General features: G+C 34.2%; 1 protein-coding gene across 1 annotated transcript; it reads right to left on the bottom strand.

The window, feature by feature from the left end:
* Window positions 1-8,770: 8,770 nt before the first annotated feature.
* LOC145121072 (IQ domain-containing protein IQM2-like) lies at window positions 8,771-12,240 on the bottom strand. Its single transcript, XM_079056853.1, has 9 exons — window positions 12,009-12,240; window positions 11,040-11,455; window positions 10,853-10,967; window positions 10,694-10,759; window positions 10,515-10,603; window positions 10,339-10,429; window positions 9,958-10,197; window positions 9,769-9,870; window positions 8,771-9,673 (listed from the first exon to the last, which is right to left on the bottom strand). Exons 2-9 carry the CDS (start codon window positions 11,396-11,398, stop codon window positions 8,936-8,938), a joined length of 1,800 nt encoding a protein of 599 aa, XP_078912979.1. The 5' UTR covers window positions 11,399-11,455; window positions 12,009-12,240; the 3' UTR covers window positions 8,771-8,935.
* Window positions 12,241-20,948: the final 8,708 nt, after the last annotated feature.

The raw sequence follows: 20,948 nt of genomic DNA, 5'->3' as shown, positions 1-20,948 counted from the left end.
TGTTGTTTCCATCTTTTTGATAAAGTCAATCATGACTTGTGCAACTTCAGATTTAAGCCTGAGAAAATAAACCCATGTAAATCTGGAAAAATCATCAACAATCACTAAAATGTACCGTTTCTTGTTGAGAGTTGAAATTGTCGAAGGTCCACACAAATCAATATGTAAGAGCTCCAGAGGTGCAACTATTTTCGAATCAATCGTAATTGGATGACCTTGTTTATGTTGCTTGCCAACTTCACAAGCTGCACATAAAGAATCATTGTCAAATTTAAGTATAGGTAAACCTCTTACCAGATCTTCTACCACAAGTTTATTGATGTTTCGAAAATTGAGATGAAAAAGTCTTCGATGCCAAAGCCAACTTAAGTCTGATGTTGCTTTCGAAAGAAGACATATAGCAGGTTTCCCTACTATCGGATTGATGTCCAAAGTAAACATGTCACCTTTCCTTTTGGATTTCAGTGACACCTCTTTTGTTTTGACATTCGAAATAATACTTCCTTCTTCGTTAAAAAGAACTTGATTGCCAGTGCCCACAACAAGTTGAGAAACACTTATCAAGTTATGTTGAAGACCTTCAACATACGCCACACGATTCACTGTGAATTGTCCATTCGTGATCTTCCCATATCCTTTGACTTGACATTTTTTATTGTTCCCAAACTTCACTACTCCAGCATTTTTGAGACTTCGAAAATCACGTAAATTCTCCTTCTTCCCAGTCATGTGACGAGAGCAACCACTATTGATGTACCACTTGTTATCATATTGCTCGTCACATAGTACCTATATTCAATGGAAAAATTTAGGTACCCAAGGCTTTTTGGGTCCTTGGAAATTAGATTTCAATTTCAAATGCAATGAAGAACTTTTAACCCAATCACAAACTTTTGTTTTAAGACTATCAATTAAGTTTACATCTTCATTTAAAGGAACCGAAACATAAGTTTTTGATGGTTTCGAATGTTCACTGACATTACCCTTCGAATTTTGAGTTTGTGAATGAACATTCTTTGCTTTTATTACTGGTTTCCAAGCTTTGACTGAAATGTTCGAATCCTTAGACGATGAACTGCCATTTGATGAATTATTCACATACTTTTCATATGCTTCGTGAATTTTCTCCTTTGAAAATGTATTTGACTGATACATCTTTCCTTTGCCTTCAAGCCAATGATCAATGTTCTTCCTTAACGTTATTCCTTTTTCTCGTGAAGTTTTCATAGTTTCTTTCTTCGTTTGATTTGGAAATTTTGGCTTTTTAGGAACAAAATCAACTTTTGGATTTGTTATAAAAGATTTAGCATATGATGTATCAACTGTTGATTTAAAATGTTGACATTGAAAGAATTTTTGATTTGGATTTGAGTTATTTGAAAATTTTCTTGGAATATTAGTTTCTGAAACTTTCGAAAACCTTGATTGATTAATCACTTCAGACTTTGAATGATTTGATTGAGATGAATGTTGAGGTTTTGTTGAAAAAGATAAATTTTTAGCTTTGAAAACATTTTTGGGTGATTGTGATTCAGACACCTTTTGAGACTCAACATTTTGCCAAAATATTTTCTTTCTTGCTTGTCTTTTTGAAATGTTGTTTTCCTTCGAAAATTTGTCAATTTGATCTTTGAATTCCTTGGAGTTTAATTTGACAACTTTTTCACATTCCTTTTCAACTTGTTTTGAATTCACTTTTTCAATTTTTGATTTTTCAACCCATTGTCTTTGTGGTTTTTGACGTTGGAAAACATACGAATTCTTTGTGAAGTTGTTTTCAATTGTGCTTTGATTTGCGAAAAAGTCTTCATCAGTTGTTTTTGAATTATCCTCTTCAACTAACTTCTTTAATTCTGGTTTGATATTCTCAACATTTCCAGTAGTTACGAAAACTTGATTTGGAAAAATGACATCATCTGTACATTTGAAATTTGGATAAACCATTGAATTCGTTTCAAGATAGTGTTCACCTTTTTCATTCATCACTTTTTCGAACTTTTGTGTATCACCGTACACCTGATCAACCACTATTCGTGGATTTTCTTCTTCCTTTGAAGATTTCTTTTCCTTCGAAATTTTCTCTTCATCTTCATCATCACTATCATCAGTTTGACTGTCTTTGATATCCATGAAGTTCACATCACTAACTTTCGAAGTTGAGGGTATATCAGTTTCATTTTCAACCATCAAATCCTTAATTTTTTCTTTCCCTTTAGATGTTGATGCAACATTAATAACATACAACTGAGAACAATCAACATCTTCAAGTTCACTAATTTCACTAATATTGTCAGAATTATCTTCAATATCAGCAAAATTAGATTGAGAATCAGATGTTGAATTCTCAGTCTTTTTCAAAATTTGAATTTGTTCAGATTTAGTCAAAGTATCATTCACGATGTTAACTAATTCTTTAGCATCAAGACATTCATCAATTTTGACAATTCCATATTTATATCTATCATCTGGAACTTTGTCAAAATCAGCTATTATTTGCTCACAATCATACGAAATATTATCTACCTTAGCTCTTTCGAATGCTAGAAAAGGTAGTAATTTTCTATGTTGCTCTTTACTTATGTCACTTGAATGATGTAAATCAGTTAATTTGCCATAAAGTCTTTTCCAGAATTACAGTAAATGTCATCTGTAATTCCAAACATTCAATTTTGCTTATTTTCAAGTCTAATCTCTTTTTGACCTCTAACAACTCCATTGACAACTTGTTGGCCTCATTGCTAGCAGACACAACAATTGAATCAAAATAAGTAACCGTCTCATCAAAAGAAATTAGTTCAGAGTCATAAGCATGTGTAGGAATATTAAAGGATTCGAGAATTTTACTTACCTTTGTTGTCATTGGAGATTTGTCTGCCGTTTTAGATACGAAGCATCGTCCTTTCACTTCGAATTCTTCGTCATTTGAATCCTCCTCCATTTTCGCATACATCGCTCCATGCGTTGGATTCCTCATTTCTTCATCGTCTGACCCGGATGACCAGATTTGATAAGTTCCATCTTCATCCTCATGCTCACCCTTTGCAACCAATGACAAACTTTTAGCTTTCGTACGAACCTCTTCCAGCTTCTCTGCATAATACGCCTCATCCTTGACTTTATTCTTCCTCTCATCCTTCTTTCGAAGCATACAGTCATTTGCAAGATGATTCGCACCGTTGCAATAATGACAATCTATTCCAGCATCACCTTTCAGCTTCTTCTCACCCTTTTCATCAGCTATCTTCGAATCTTGCTTCTCAACTTTCTTTTTCTCCTCAACAACATTTTTACTCACAGAACTTCCTTTCACCTCAGCAAACTTAGTCTTCGAATTGAACGACTTTTTGAAAAATTTGTTAACATGATTATTCGAGTAAAATGCTATTGCTTCATCATCCGAATTCATGATGAATCCTTCTTCTTCCTCAGAATCACCATTTTCAGCTTCTTTCTCAGAAATCTTTGACACAAGAGCTAATGGACCTCCCAAATTCAGCTTCGATTCCTCAGCAATTTCATTTACCTCAATTTCGTGTGTTTTCAACTGATTGTACAAATCATTGAGAGTTGATGTATCAAAACTTTGTTGATTCTTCACCATCATTCTCACACTCCTCCACTCTTTTCGAAGCCCCATTACAAAGATGAGATTGAATTCCATTGATGTCCTGGTAATTCCATAGCGATTACAACGATAGATTAACTCGTTAAGACGATCATAGTAAACTTCAATTTTTTCTCCTTCTTTTTGTTTGAAATCTTTCAGTTCAACCAAACACTGTTTGACTGAATTGATTTTTGTTTTCTCACTTCCTTGAAACTTATCTTTCAGATTGTTCCATACCTCCTTTGCAGTTGTACAACTTCTAACGTAATTGTACACAACTGGAGGTAAAGCACCTCGCAGTTCCCTCATACACCTCTTCTCCAGTTTCTTCAGACGATCAGATTGATTATCAACTCCAGAGTTTGTAGAAGATTATCCAATTGGTTGAACATTCACTGGAACATTGACATTTCCAGTGATACATGACCATAATTCTTCATCCAGACCATTCAGATAATCCTTCATACGATCAGCCCACTGATCATAGTATTTAGGGATTAGCATTGGAATTTTGGTTGATGAACCTAACAGATGAGAAAACGATGTCATCGAATTGAGATTGAAACTCGCCATTGTTGTACGGAAGATGATTTTGAGAAGTTTGAAAAGATTTGAGAATTTGAAAAGAAACTAGATGAATCAAATCGAATTGATGAGAATAACACTCGATTCAACAATTCAAATGCAGAATCGAATCACAGACTAAGATCTAGACAATTTTTCACTTTCAAAAAGTGCGGAAACTTTTGAATCAAAAAGTTGATTCAAAAACCTTTTGAACAGCGTGAAAATCAGATCAGAGATATGATTCCTGCTCTGATACCAATTGATGAACCAATGAATCGAGTAATAAGTTAATCAGAGTATGAATTCAAGTAAGAATACGAGATTTGAACACAGGATGTAAATATGATCTTGTTATGCTCTATTATGCTTTCGAATTCTTTACAGAGTATAGTAGACAAGTCTGTAAAAGTTCTTCTCTAACTCTAGTAAATAACCCTATTTATAGGGAACTGAAAGCATACAAAAAATATACTAAGGCATTGACTCTAAAGCTTCGAATAAAAGCGCCCTAGTAAAATACATTACAAAACATTCGAAGAGTCCAAAACATACTTCGACTAATTACAACAATTCGACCCTTACAGACGTTTGTCTCCCCTAACTTTGTTTATGCAAAATCTGGTGTTGGTACCAGCATAAGAGAGAGACAAGAGAGGTGGAGAACTTCTCGATCCAGATCTGTATCTTGATTCAGTTGAACTTCGGTGGGCGGCGATGTTGACAGTGGGCGGCGATGTTAACGGCTGACGACGATAATTGAGGTTGTGGAAGACCGGATATGTGGCATCGGTGGTGGTAAGGTCGAACCGGAGACAACCCATCGAGCATGTTTTTCAGGTGAAATTGGTGGCCAATAATGATAGGGGTGGCGACATCTGGCGGTGGCGATGACTTTCTCCAGTATGGAGGCTGAACAAGTTGCAGAAAATGTTTTAGGTTTAAGTGGTGGTGGTGGTTGCATTTAGAGAGAGAAAGAGCCATTTTTATTTAAATTAATAAAAACAATAATATAAATTAAAAAATTAAAAAAAAACAATTCTAAGGGGTATAATAGTATTTTTAAGGTGATAGAGACCAAAACCAATAAAAAGATCCAATTTTGGACCATTGGTGCACAATCAAAAAATTTTGGACCAATATCATAAAATTTTGCCAACCTCAGGGACCATTTTTGCAATTTTGTCAATGAATTATCATGGAACCTGTCAAAGGATCAAAACCTGTGAAAAGAAAATATATTGGGCAAATTTTGTTTAATCCATTTTAAAACCCACTTCACTATTTTGTTATATAACTCATTAAAAAATTAATAGTTATATCAACATAATAATTTATAAAATAACTTTAATAATAAGTTATAACATAAGGACCATTATTTATAATTTTAAAATAAAATATTTATTTAACAAATTGAAACTTTAATGATAAAAAATCATTGCTACATTATCAATATAAAATTTATACATTTTTTATTTTAAAATTAATCGTACGGCAAAATTAAAACTTGAATATGAGCAAACTGTATTTAAATGGGTAGTTTGATTATGGACATATTCTTGATAATTCACTTAACAGTACTCGATGACAAATTTAAAACTTGAATATATAAGATATATAGAGAACCAACGATCGTTTTAATAGGAAGAATGACCAACATGATTGACATATTAGAGATTGAGATCAAGATTCTCTAACCAAAACTTTAACTACCCAAAAGCATACATATGCCCAGTTAGAAGTGGATGAGGATAAGATTCTTCCTAGTCATCACAAGAATCAATTACGAAATAATTGATCCACCATTGTTTGTATACATGCATGAACTCAACGACATAAACCTACAATCTCCAACATAATCATGTACTACCTTAATGCTTTCTCTTGTCATCTTCTTATATCTATTATTTAAACCATAGTTTCAACTCAAGAAAACCAAGATCCTAAAACAATTTGATGGTATTTTATATGTTGATTGAATTTAGAGATTTTTCACTTAAATCTATAACATTTTACGTCAATAGATTAATGAGAAAAGTTTCATCTCTCACACATATGTAGTATTTCAAATCCTACAAAATTCATAGATTTTGTGGACTTTTACTGGTATTCATGAATATAAAGTAGGCGAATTTAAGTCTTTTTGTAAATTAACATTGGTGTTAGAAAAATAGGTTAAGATATTTATACCATTTGAATAATTTTATGGATTGTGTTAGAAAAACTTTCCAAAATTTGTAATCATGTGTGATTACACGTATTCGGTCTTTGAATAATCCAAGAAACCAATTTGGATTTAAGGCAAATCCAAGGTCGCAAAAGAGAAATCTTCGATAAAGTTATAGTATTTTGGGCTCGTTTATGGTTTAATATCAATTTTTATTTTTTGAACAAAAATATCCTCATTATTTTATATTTTTTCCAAAGTAACGAAACAGTCATTATATTTTTTTAACAGAAAATGACAGATTATTGTATAAAATTAAATAATCAAAACTTTTCTGTTCAAAAAATAAATGTTGGGATTAAACCGTAAACTGATCTAAAATATTCGGACTTTATCGGAGATTTCCCATTGCAAAATATAGAATACCTTTGCTATGTTTTACAATAATTCGGTAGAGTAACAATATGAAATCCATGTGTTTTTCCTCCAACAACCGACAACATCGATATATAGAGACAATGGTAGTTTAATTCAATTAATTGTGGAGGGAAAATCACAATTTTACCAACAGTTACGACGGTTAGTCTTGGTAGGAACTAATCTTTTATCAACATAAAGCTCTTGTTGCCCTTTGGGCTCCGTTAGGGTAGCTTCCCCTAGACCCATCTAGGAGCGATACGTCTTGGAACACCACCAGGGCGCTGACCCCGCATACCCTTGTTCCTTAGTCCATATTAGTTTATCTAAGTGTGCACTTCGCACCTCCTATTTTAGATTATAGCCAAAGTTGAACTCATCTTGTCTCGAGTTTATAATGAAATGATGACACTAAAACAACCAACGATTAGTCCTAAAGATTAACATAGTTGAATTCGAACAATAAGGCTAATAATAAGCTATTATCCATTGGTTTTGAGGCGAGTATCCAAAATTGGCTACGCACATGCCAAGATTAACAACCAGATACAAAAATGCTATATTGTTATAAGAATAAATATAAAGATCGACCAAACCACATTCACATATATGATGCATTTCTTGTAATTTATTAAGCACATTTCAAAAGAGATCTTAATCCATGACTTCTAAGAATCGTAAGAAAGTATCGAGCGTTTAGATAAGCTCGAGTAAATGTTAAAAACTTATTTCAATAATATAAACCAATATATGCAACTAGGATGATGATTTCTCGATTGAGTCACCAATGTGAACACGTTAAGATCCATCTATGGGAGTTGCAAATAATGCAAATCCCTAAAATGATTTAAAAAGAAGGTCGGGCATCTCAATCACATGTAGTCACCATGTTCCATTGCTCAAAGGAAATCTGGGACCTTGAAGATGGTACCACAGACAAGTACAACTGCCATTTGCAGTAATCTATGCTTAATTAACTTTAATTATAATATTGTTGTACCAAAACCTAGTGTTAAGAATATTTGGTTCTCATGGATCTTTGTTTTATTTCAGCCACATTGACTTCAATTATGTTAGACTGTTACACATCACCTACACTTTATATTTTTTTATTCCTTTTTTATAAGAGTAAATAACAACTTTAGTCCTTGTACTATTCCAAAAGTTAAAGTTCGCATCTAGATGTTTGGTTTGTTGCACAGATGATCCCTAAAATATAGCTTGGTTGTACTTTTGATCCATGGACCGTTTTCCTTGATGTTGAATCCCTTATGTTAATGCTAAATGACCATTCTATCCTTTTCTTCTTCATTTTTAATTCAATCTTCATCTTCAACAAATCAAATCTGAAGTTAAATTAAAATAAACAAGAATCAAAATCAAAACTCAAATATCAAATATCAAAATTAAACAATCCTTATAAAAGCTTTGATTTAGGGTTTGTTGAAAATGACAATGAAGGGGTGAAATGAAGAAGATAAGGACAAAATAGTCATTTAGCATGGGCATAAAGTATACATTGTTAAGTTAAACTATCTAAGGACCAAGTATGAAACCAAACTACATTTTAGGGACCATTTGTGCAACTGAGCAAACATCTAAATCAAAACCATAACTTTTTCCATACCATAGGATTAAAATTGTAATTTACTAATTTTATAATGACGAATGAATGAACACTTTGTTTACTTTCTCACACGGTTTCAACAAGCTGGAAAAGACCTCCATTTCCCCATACAGTCCAAGTAAACTTTAAAGCAAACTATTGATATTTGAAACTTTGACTAATCAAAAGTCAACGCTCTTCCCTATATGAATAACAATAAAAAAACAAATGAAACTTTCCAGCAAATCTACTGGAATTACGCGTTTATTGACGATATTGTTGAGTACGTACAAGTGTACAACAAGTACAACCACGCTTGCATAAAGTACAACTTAGACAATCGTATGTTTGAAAGATCAAAGAAAGCAAATAAAAAAAGATATCAACTTTCTTTCATTTATGATTCAACTGTAAAAAGGGAATTAATTATCAATGAATACAAATCTAACATCTACAATTTCCTTTTATATTTCTCTATAAAGAAAAAAAAAAGTGTATACATATTTCAACATTTAAATTTCAAAAAGAATGAATAAAAAATGCCTATGTCAATCTCATATTCACCCTAAAAGAATCAAAAAATCTTTGTAAAATCACCTATAGGAGAAGATCTTGTTCTATAAGGTCCACAATTTCTTGAAACCAAACTCTTATTCTCAAAAGAACAAGGACTTGAACAAAAAACCTTATTTATATTCTTATTGCAAGGAGCACTTTTTGGAGATAAATTCGCTTGTTCCAATGCATGCGACTGCAGCTCCATAGGGTAGTCCCTCAAACACCCGATCCTAGGCCCAGCTCCTGTTGTCCATTTACACGAAAGTTGTCTTCCCAATTGAAAAGATTTTTCCCCTTTATGTGAATTAATCCTTTGAAATATCGATTTTTTAGAAACTGTGTCCTCTACATTTCGCTTATCGTGTTCTTGTTCTTCATCATCTGACATGTCATTCCCTGATTGGTTATGAATTTGGTGAGATATGAAAGAGTCTTCTGCTGCTTCATACCCATCCAAAATGGTCTCTGATGATAAATCTTGGGTGTTTAAATCGATAAAAAGATCATCTTTTTTGGGTATTTTGAGAGTACTTAATTTTCTACTTGAACATCGTGAAAGTCTTGATTTTTTTGGTGATTCTGAAATATGTTGTTTTATTACATTGGACACTATTGAGGGATGATCTTCAAGAACTAAATCTTCTGTTCCCAAACGCTCCTTTTCGCTGACATCATCTTCTGAAGAATGAGTTCTTATATGAATGATGCTACTTTGCTTTCCAAGAGATTCCTTATCTTCCTCATCTGAATCCATCTGATGAAAATAACAATAAAATAAAATAAGAATCCAAAAATGAGTTCTAGTATACCTTTTTTATTATAAAAAGAATGGTTTTGAGTTATTTTTACCTTGACATTTGTAATATCCACGTCATTTTCTTTAAGGAAAGAAATGAAATCTTGAAAATTTTCTTGAGTGGGGCGATAATGACCACTGTGAGGCCAGATTGCCTGTTGAGTAATAAGAAATGAATGATAAGAATAATTATAAAAATTGTATATCTTTTTGAAGCTAAGAAAAGGGAGAAAATTAATTACCTTTAAGATGCCATTTTCTGAAACTAATCTTCCAGCTGCTAATGTGGCACCTCCAGCTAAAAAACTTGAATGTTGAAATAAACCTTTCTTTTTTATGCCAACATATAAAGTTCTTGATGTGCTAAGAACAAAGATCCATTTAGAACCCTTTGGTGCTTCCATTGTGTCTAAATATTCTCCTGTTTGTTTGTATAAAAGCTTCCCTTCTTCTATCATAACCTCATATTCCTTCCTCTCCATCTGAAAAGAAAATATCAACAACCTTTATAAGTATTCATTCTGTGTACTGTGTACTGTATACTGTATAATGTGTAATGTGTATTGTGTACTGTGTACTGTATACTGTGTACTGTGTACGAACAGAGACTTAAAGAGACTTACAGGGCCAAGATATTTGATGCATTGTTGTTGAAGTTTTGATCGAGGGCATTTTTCAACAAGATTTACTTCTTTTCCTTCTCCTATATCCAACCTTTTTTTTCAAATATTAAAGATTAGATATTGAACTATATATGTGATTTAATTGAATGAAATTAGTATTATAGCATTCTACTTACCAGTAGAAGAAAGGTTCTTTACTTTGAGAGTGCAACCAATTTCCATAATAAAAGTGAAGATTATGCCCATAACGATGTCTTGGATCAATCTGTCACAAAAAGTAAATTCAAATTTAAGAAATATGAAACCCTATTTATGTAAAGAACAACATAAGTTTTATGGAGATTGTTTAACTTACAGCTTCAAGCCAGTGTTGCAAGGCAAGCTTCTGGGCTTTGCTATTCTTTGATAAACCTTTTCCAACCTGGAAATTAAGAAAAAAAAAACATGTTAATATTTTGTGTTTTGTTAATTGAGATGGATAATGTTATTTAATTTAACTTTTTTGTAAATTTACCTTAGCAGCTCTTGTTCTTGCTCTAGACCAACGTGAAATGGCAGTTTCTTGTTTGTCAAGATCAAAAAAAGATATGGAGCTCCTTTTAAGTTCTGCAAAATCTAAAAGCTTCCACCTAAAAAAGTATAAATTTGTAAGAAGAAATGTAGATGATTATATAAATACAAATATAATGAATAACACATACCAGCTTTGTTCAATTAGAACTGCACAATCTGCAAGCTTTCTTCTTGTTCGAAAGCTTTTGTAAACTTTTTGTAGCTTTGTAGCTGCTTCATGTTTGGGGCTTCCTTGTTGGAGATCATCTTCAATGGGTATTTCAGTCTTTTCAACATGATCGATTGAAGAAAGTTTAGAGTTAAGAGATCCTTCGATCTTCATTACTTGAGAACTCATTATTTGCATTTCTGTTGGCTTGGAATCTTGGATCTTAAAACTGCAAGATAACCCCAAACTTTTAACTTCATCATCTTCTAAACTGATGGACTTTAGACCTGATTCTATATCTGTATATGCTGCAAATGGGCACGAAAATGATAACCCCATGCAAGTTGAAGATATGGCTTGGACTTTGAAGAGCCTCTAATTATGTCTTGATTTTTCCTGTTGATGCATTTTGATAAACTTGTAATTAGTTAATCAAGATCTTGTTGATAAACGGAAATGTATAGCAAAAAAGTTTTTAGTGAATTCTATATGGGAACAAGTGACACCTAATAAAAACAAACAGCAAACAAAATGAATTGTAATGAGCTGTGACATCACTCGACTGACAAAAAACCAATAAAAGAAAGTTTACAAATTGACATTTTCAAAACACCGAAATGAGACCGAGTAGTTGATAAAGCAATGAGAGTAACATAAAGCAATCAACAATCGTTGTTTATTTGAAGCATTCAAAGAGTGGAAACATACATTCACACATAATATACTTCCATGAAAACCATTAAGAAAGTAAGAAAGGGGTGAAACATCCAACATTTACAAAGAAAAATCGAAGCTTTTTAACAGTCAAGTTTCAAACGAACCGACATAAAATGGTACCCTCAACACATTTCGTCGATAAGCTTGTAGGCATAAAGCGGAAAGATGACGATTTGCCATCAAAAGGGTTAGGAATAAATCCCAAAGAATCGGAGAAGAGAAAAGATGATACCTTGGAGAGATGAGGAGGGTTTGAATGTCAGTAGGAGGTGTTTGATTGGGTTCTCTGTATGCGTTCTTTTGTGTTACTTTTTGATATGAGAGCGTGAGAGGAAATACAATTGTCTATTGTAATGGCAAGCAAGAACAGCTTATATAGAAACCATCACGTTGTTTCGGCGCGTGTGAGTGTGTGAGAGAGAGAGAGATGTGGTACGGAGGGAAGAGAGAGACACGTGAAAACAGTAACACTTTGTGCTACAAGCAGGAACTCTAGATCGGTTAAAATTTGTAACAAACTAAAGCGTTAATCACTAATCACCAATGTTCTAAAAAGCTTGCTACGGCTCCGCCATGGCGCGTCATGGCTTCAAGGCTTGTGCATGCCGTCGAGCTTTACCAAAACGCCACCTTAACTCATATATGTGTATAAAATAGAATAATAACTGAAAATACATATAAAAATATTAATTATATACAAATTTGCCGCCTTAAATGACGCCTTACAAACGACGTGGCTCGCCAAGGCTCGGAAAAACTTGAGGCTTGACATTACCGCCAAGTCACGCCTTACGTTATTTAGAACCTTGCTAATCACTAATCACTAAAATAAAATATAGGTCAATAACACTCTATTTTGTATATTTATTTATTATTACTTATATGATTTATAAAAATAAGAGAAGAATTTCATGTATATCCTACTAATTAATGAATAAAATATCGAATTCGTTCAACTTAAAATCTAAATATCCCACTAATCATAGTTAACCTTTAAAATATCTTATGTGTCCAAATTGTATTTTTAAACAACTTTCAACAATTTATAATCAATTATTATATTTTAAAATCATTATTATTTAAAAAGAAACATTAATTTTACCCTATTACCGCTGAAGTTTAAAACCTTTTTGACATATAATAGATTAACCAAATTTCATTGACCCTTCTATGACATACATACATACAACCCCTAATCCTCTAATCCTGACATCACGTACGTACATACATGAAGCTAAGATCACTTACATATATGAGTCTCCTTCAACCTGCCTTCTAAGTGCCTTCAACCTATGTTCTTAAGGAAGAAAGGAAAACTATGTGAGATGTGAGATTTTGGATGGCCCTCTTAAAGTGTTCCATGAAATGACAGAAAGAAATGAGATCTTAATGGACGTCATTCAGTGTAATTTTTTATATGATTACTATCCCTTTCTTGTGATAATTGAATAGGGTGGGTAACTTTTGTGTGTGAGTTTTCTTTCTTGTTTATTGTTATGATATTGAAACACGTGGAACTCAAATGGGACCACTCTCAAGTCAGAATCACACTTGCATAACGACGTGTTGAAATTGGATCAGTTGATTCAAAGATTTGGGTGGAATTAATGGATGTACATTGTCAAAAGTAGAATTAAGATGAGTACTATTTCCCAAAAACAAAGAGGTTTGATATTTTGGGGATTTTGGGAGTTGCTTGCTATTTAAAGATTTACATATTCAAAGATAGAAGTACTTTGTACAAAAGTGTGATCTAGAAGTAGGTTGATACTTAGTCTGGTAGCTGGTCATTTCTTGGTGGACTAGATTAGAGGATTTGGATGCTCTTTCCCTTGGTGCATACATATCACAAAATGAGTTTGAGGTTGGAGTTTTGGGTGTTGGAAAGTTTTTAATCTAATTTAGAGTTGTTATTTGCCCTTGAGAGTTTCGTCTCTTATTGATTCATGTTGGAAAGTACAATGCTTTTGGTTGGCTCTCACTTGAAGTACAATGCTATTGTTGTTAAGTTTTTGAAAATGTTTTTGAGTCTGTTGGCAGCCTGGTCTACCTAGCTCTTAGGATTTTGTTTATTTCCCACCTTCTTATTTGGTACTATTGTTGTTGTAATTTTACTGGTTTGTGTACTTTGTTCAGCTGTCGTTTGGCTTCTTTTGTTTAATTTTATATTTGTTTTGTGGTTCATAAAAGAATCTATACCCAAAATAGCAATGTACTTGACACTTGACACTTTGACTGCAAATCTGGAGAAGTGGAAGTGGTAGGCTATAAAATGATTAAATCACTTACGGGCACATTTACCATTTTGTTTTCCCATCTTAGTCCTTTATTTTAATTTTTTTGTTTCTCCATGCAGGCTAATTATTGTTTATGTGGTGGTGGTGTTGTTTTGTTGTTTAGTTTTGGATTTATTTTATTTTTTTCTAGTTCAGACAGAGGTTGGCCCTTTTTTGTTTTACGTTATTATCGGTTAAAAAAATAACTATTTGACATGTTACCAACTTTTGCAAATAAGCATCAGACCTGCATAGGTTTATACATGGACCATGTATTTGTTGGAAAAGGTGTCTAAACTCATAACTATAATTGGTATGTACTTGACGCGATAGTAGCATTGTCCATTTGGGTTGCATTCATCAAAGCAATATGTTAGGAAGGATATTTGAGTAAGAGGTTAATTATGATTTATTAATATATTATAAGTATAATATATTAATTGAGAAATCATATTATTTAATTAGTATTGATCAAGAATTAATTTAAGAATGAATTTAGTGATCAAAAGAGACTAATTAAATTGATACATATGAGTTGGGCTAATGATCCATGGTTTGATTTGTGATGGGCTTATGGGTTAATCCATGAAGTATTTATCCAAATCAAATGGGTGGATCATAAGCATATGGGTATGGATTAGGGTTACACATGACCTTTGATATTCTACACACACACACACACACACACACACACACACACATATATATATATATATATATATATATATATATATATATATATATATATATATATTCATAAGCTAAAATCGGTTACACCTTACATTCCAAGAAGGAGAATCTGATTTCTAGTCTCCTAAACCTCTCCATATTCATCCTAAATTGTTCTTGGTGTTTTGTGATTCCATTTGAGGCATCACACGTGGGGTGCTAAGCTTTCTTGAGGCCAAGTTGTTCAAGCTACTACACAAGGTAATATTCTAACTAGTTTTTATGATTCAATTATCACCTTGCATGCTAGTTTAGGCTTCATGCTTTGGAAAATGTTTATTGCATGTATAATTAGAGAAAACTTAGATCCAAAACATTAGGTTGTATGTGCACCATAGGAATGTTAGAGTACATAAAACCCAACAGTGGTATCAGAGCCATGGGTGTTTTCTATTGTATTGATGCAATTGTGTAAATTTTCAAAGCTGAAAAACTGCATTTTGGGAATCTGCCAGGGCCAATTTGCCGAGTCCATGATTGAACTAGACGAGTTGGATGATGTTTTCCTTGAACTCGACGAGTCCATTATGGTACTCGACGAGTTGATGCATCTGATGGCAGAATCTTCAAATGTTTGGCCTGTTTTGGATTAGGAACATTACCAAAAACTATTTTTGTTCATAAAATTTGTTTTTTAATGATATTGTAATGTTTATCCCCATCCAAAACATGAAGTTTGTCAAATTCTAAGATAACTACTTGATTTTTGTGAAATACTAGTTATTTGTAAAATTTGAAATTATCTTGAATATGAATCAAATTAGGTCAAATTGGTTAATGATCATCACATCATAATTGGACTAGTTAATTTGATCCATATGTGTTCTTGAAAAGTTCCATAATTTGCCCTCAAGGTATGGAATATGAAAAGTTTTTATTTATGAAACCATTAACTAATGTAAGTTATAGAATTCAAAGAGTCTTGAAAGGTTTCGTAACTTGTACACAAGTTTGGAATTGGAAAGGTCTCATTCATGGAACATAAAAGTTCATAAGTTATGAATTTCAAAAGTCTTTGACAAGTTACAAAACTTGCCCTCAAGTTTTGGAACTTGAAAAGTCACATTAATGAAACTTTAATTCCAAACCCTAGAATTTTAAAAGTTTAAAATTCAACCCTATACTATCATAATATTAAAGTTTAATACTTATATATATGTATAAGACAAGTCAGTCTTACCGTTAGTAGGCCTCTTTCACGAAGCTGATCTATAAGGGGGGTATAAGGTTACTACCTATAAAATGGTAATTTAATGGGTGTCTACTCTCACCCACCGCTTCCTTAATTAGTGGAGGGTCGGTAGCTGAACAGGTAGGATAGGACACTAAATTCTCATTAATAAGTATAATGAAAATTATTAAACTAACTAAACTTTTATAAATTCCTAATCTTAGTTACATTAGAAAAAAATGTGAAAATGGTGCTATTCCATGAAATTACACTTTGCACCTTGTTAAGTCGTTAGTGGAGTGTGTGTGGTTAACCGGCACACTAATATGGGACTGACAATGTGTGGAAAAGGGTAGGTTGATGTTAATCATGGATCAATGGAGCGTGTGTGGTTAACCGGCACATTGATCGGGTGATCTGTAACATTAAGAGTACCAAGTACATTTGCATGGTGATTCACACCTTGTTTGTGATCCTCGGTATCCCAGTCACAAACTTGAATGACATAATCGAGATTTAAACATGCCATTGAAGAATTCAATGAATCTCAAAAGAATCTAGGAATTTCAATTCATTTAAAATCTAAATCTTCTTTTTTGTTTTTCATGGTGGAAATTGGTAAATCGTCATTTACCTACCTTCAAATATTTTACAATTGGATTACGGCATCCCTCTTCTGAATTGTAGAATATTGTGTTGGGTCCTAGCCTTAATATTTTATTTGGGTAATATATTAAGGATCCTTATCTAATCTAAACTTTGTCTTTCTTTTCAGATGTCTACTTCAAACAATGCTTCCAACCGACTCCATTTCAGCTCTTTCTCCCTCATGAACCTATGTGGGAGAGTCATCTTTGATGGATCGAACTTCAATTATTGGATTCGAAACATCTGAATGACAATTCGTTATCAGGACAAATAATGTTTCCTTGATAAAGAGCTTAAGGAGATTGATGAATCTACTGCTACTCCCGAACAGATTACTGAGCACAAAACTCATGAGAGGGACGCGACCAAAGTGTCGTGTATAATGATCGCTACCATGACTGTTGGGCTTCATAAGTCCTATGAGGACTTTTGGCCTTATGAAATGCACCATGATTTGAAGGAAAGGTACCATCAAAGTGCTCGGCAGGAGAGGTATGAGATCATTGCCTCCATGATCACGACCAAAATGAAGGATGGAGAGTCCATCACGGCCCACTTGCAAAAGATGAAAAGGTTTGTGGACCGCTTGCTGAAGTTGAATGTCAACTTCGATGAAGAGATATTATTCTACACTCTTTACCTTCTTGTTATGATCAGTTTTGTATGACCTATCATATGAACAAGGAGGAGGTCACTCTAAGCAAGCTTCAAGGTCTTTTGAGAACTGCTGAAAGCAGTTTAAAAGGCAAATATGTTGTACCTACTCCTACTACTGCCTCGTTCCTGGCAATTGGATATGGAAAGGAAAGAAGAGGAAGACTCCTTCCAAGACTCACAAGGGAAAGTCCCATGTTGGATCCTCTTCTAGTGGAACCAAAGTTGGTTCTGTCACACCCTCTTCCAATCCAAAGGAAGTCGAGAGCTACCATTGCCATGAAAAAGGGCACTAGAGACGAAACTTCCCCAAATACTTGCGGGATATAAATGATGGGAAGATCAAACGCTCCTTTGCAGGTATTTATACTATTATATCTAATAACTCATCACATGCTAATTCTTGGGTCCATGATACATGATGTGGTTTTCACATTTGTTCTTATTTGCAGGGTCTAAAAAGAAGTAGGGATGTGGAGCACGGGAAGATTAACTTAATCATGGGGAATAGGAAAAAGTCGCATGTCACCAAGATTAGACTTTATTCTTTATTGCTTAGTAGTGGGTTAAAATTAGATTTGAATAATTGTTGCTACTCGTCTGATATGGCGAGAAATATTATTTCCTTTCACAGTTTGTATGAACAAGGTTTTACCTTTTCTTTTAATAATGAAATTGGTTCAATAAATGCTTATTTTAATGGTGTATTTTATTTTGAAGCATTACCTTGCAATGGCATATATGAAGTTGTGATGGTTTGTAGATAACTTAGGAATTAATGTGTTGCATATTGATTCATCCAATGATTTGGATAAAGCATGCTTATGACATTGTTGTCTTGGACATGTCAACAAGAAGCGCATAACCCAACTCCAAAAGGATGGAGTGTTGGAGTCATTTGACTTAAAGTCAGATGACACTTGTAAATCTTGTTTACTTGAAAGATAACTAAGTCATCCTTCACTAGTTCTTGTGCAAGGGGTGAAGGTTTGTTGGACCTCATACACACCGATGTGTGTGGACCCTTTAGAACCGCCACAATGGATGCTAACCGCTTCTATGTGACTTTTACTAATGATTACAGCAGATATGGATATATCTACTTAATCAAGCATAAGTCAGAAACCTTTGAAAAGTTCAAAGAGTTTAAGCAAGAGGTGGAGAATCAATTGGGTAGGAAGATAAATATGCTCCGATCTGATCGAGGAGGAGAGTATCTTAGTATCGAGTTCCATGACTATCTTAAGGAATGTGGAATTGTTTCACAATTGACGTCACCTAGGACACCACGACTTAATGGTGTAGCTGATAGGCGCAATAGAACCTTGTTGGACATGGTTCGTTCCATGATGAGTCGAGCTTCATTACCTTTCTCATTTTGGGGGTATGCCTTAGAGATTGCCGCCCATATCCTTAATCTAGTCCCAACTAAAAAGGTTGCCAAAAAACCTCACGAAATGTGGACATGGAAGGTTCCCTCGTTAGCACATGTCAAGGTTTGGGGTTGCGAGGCTTTCGTAAGACGAGAGACTCACAACAAGCTCGGACCTCGTAGTAAGCGATGTATTTTCATCAAATACCCACAGAAATCCTTTTGATATCTCTTCTATAGACCGAGTGACAATGTTGTCTTCATTACGAGGAGAGGGGTTTTCCGCGAGAGGGAACTCATATGCCAAAAGGACAGTGGGAGACAAATTGATCTTGAAGAGCTTCAAGAGTTAAGTGATGAAGGAACCTCAAACACTAGCGCTCAACCTGATGAGGAAACTCCAGTTGAACCAATTGTCGAGTCCTTACCTCTAAGGCGTTCCAGTAGAGTTAGACAGGCACCTGAGTTTTATGGTTTCCATATTACTACTGAAGGTGATACATTTATCAGTGATAGTACACCGGTAAATCTGGATGAACCTAACAACTACAACGAAGCCATGGCAGGCCCCGAGTCTGCTAAATGGAAAGAAGCGATGGCCAGCGAGATTCCGTCCATGTATGACAATCAAGTTTGGAAATTGGTTGACAATGTACCAAGCCATAAGACAGTCGGGTGCAAATGGATCTTCAAGAAGAAGACTGACATTGATGGGAAAGTACACACTTATAAGGCGCGATTGGTTGCGAAGGGCTATGCTAGCCATAGCTGCATTTCATGATTATGAAATATGGCAAATGGATGTCAGAACCACTTTCCTTAATGGGAAGTTGGCTGATGATGTTTACATGAATCAGCCAGAGGGTTTTGTCGATGCAAAGTACCCTAATAGAGTGTGTAAGCTTGAGAAATCCATTTATGGATTGAAACAAGCATCTCGCAGATGGAATCTTTGTTTCGATGAGAAAGTAAAAGAGTTTGGTTTCTCAAGAAGCGAGGATGAGTCATGTATATATGTCAAAGCTAATGGGAGTATAGTTAGCTTTCTCGTGTTGTATGTGGATGACATACTACTCATAGTAAATGACATCCCAACCTTGCAGGAGTTTAAGTCCTGGCCTGGGAAATGTTCCGCTATGAAGGACCTTGGAGAAGCTACTTATATTCTAGGGATAAGGATATTGAGAAACAGGAGTAAAATACTAATAGGACTTAGTCAAAGTACCTACTTGGACAATGTGTTGAAACGTTTCAACATGCAGGATTCCAAGAGAGGAGAATTACCTATCCAAAGCAATGTCATACTGAGTAAGACTCAAAGTCCGAGTACCAATGTTGAAATAGCATAAATGAGTCGAATACCATATGCTTCTGCAGTTGGTTCGATCATGTATGCTATGACCTATACTCGCCCTGATGTAGCCTTTGCATTGAGCATTGTTAGCGGATATCAAGGGAATCCTGGTAAAGCTCACTGGACTGCGGTAAAGAACATTCTTAAGTACGTGCGAACGACTAAGGACTGGATCCTTACCCTTGGTGGGAGTGATGACTTAAGAGTGGTAGGGTATAGTGATGCCAGCTTTCAGACTGACAGAGATAATTTTTGCTCTTAGTCGGGCTGGATATTTACCCTAAATGGAGGAGCAATAACTGGGAAAAGTTCCAAACAGGAGACCGTAGCTGAGTCAACGTGCGAATCAGAGTATATAGCAACGAGTGAAGCATCAAAGGAGGAGATATGGCTGAAGAACTTCATCGGAGACCTTGGAGTTGTACCAGATATAAAGGAGCCCATGGAGATTTTATGTGATAGTGATAGTGCAGTTGCCTTATCCAAGGAACCAAGAGATCATAGCAGATCAAGGCACATCAACAGAAAATATCACTTCATAAGACATCAAGTAGAAGAGGGACTCCTCGTGGTTGAGAGGGTATCGTCAGAAGAAAATCCAATAAATCCCCTTACAAAGGGACTGAGTAGGGTTAAGCACTTGCAGCACGCTAGTAGTATCGGGCTGAAGGACGATATTAGTTTTAGTGATTAGATAGATATTTAGAAACTTGTAATAGTTAAAATGTAATTGACATTTGATGATTGAATAAAAGGTGGTTTTTATTTATAAGTAAAGTTATTGTCTTGTGTCAATTGTTTACTATCGTTTCATTTTTGCATGTTTTGACTTCCAGAATAATAAGATTATTCAAACTATCCACAGTCGATCATTTTTGCATGTTTTGACTTCCAGAATAATAAGATTATCATTTCATTTTTGCATGTTTTGACTTCCAGAATAATAAGATTAGTGAGCTAAAATCGGT

The sequence above is a fragment of the Lactuca virosa genome, chromosome 6, assembly GCF_052849685.1.
Source record: "Lactuca virosa cultivar CGN04683 chromosome 6, Lactuca_virosa_CGN04683_v6, whole genome shotgun sequence".
Taxonomy (NCBI): domain Eukaryota; kingdom Viridiplantae; phylum Streptophyta; class Magnoliopsida; order Asterales; family Asteraceae; genus Lactuca; species Lactuca virosa.
The sequence above is the reverse complement of the archived record's forward strand: the minus strand, read 5'-3'. Positions and strand labels throughout refer to the sequence as shown.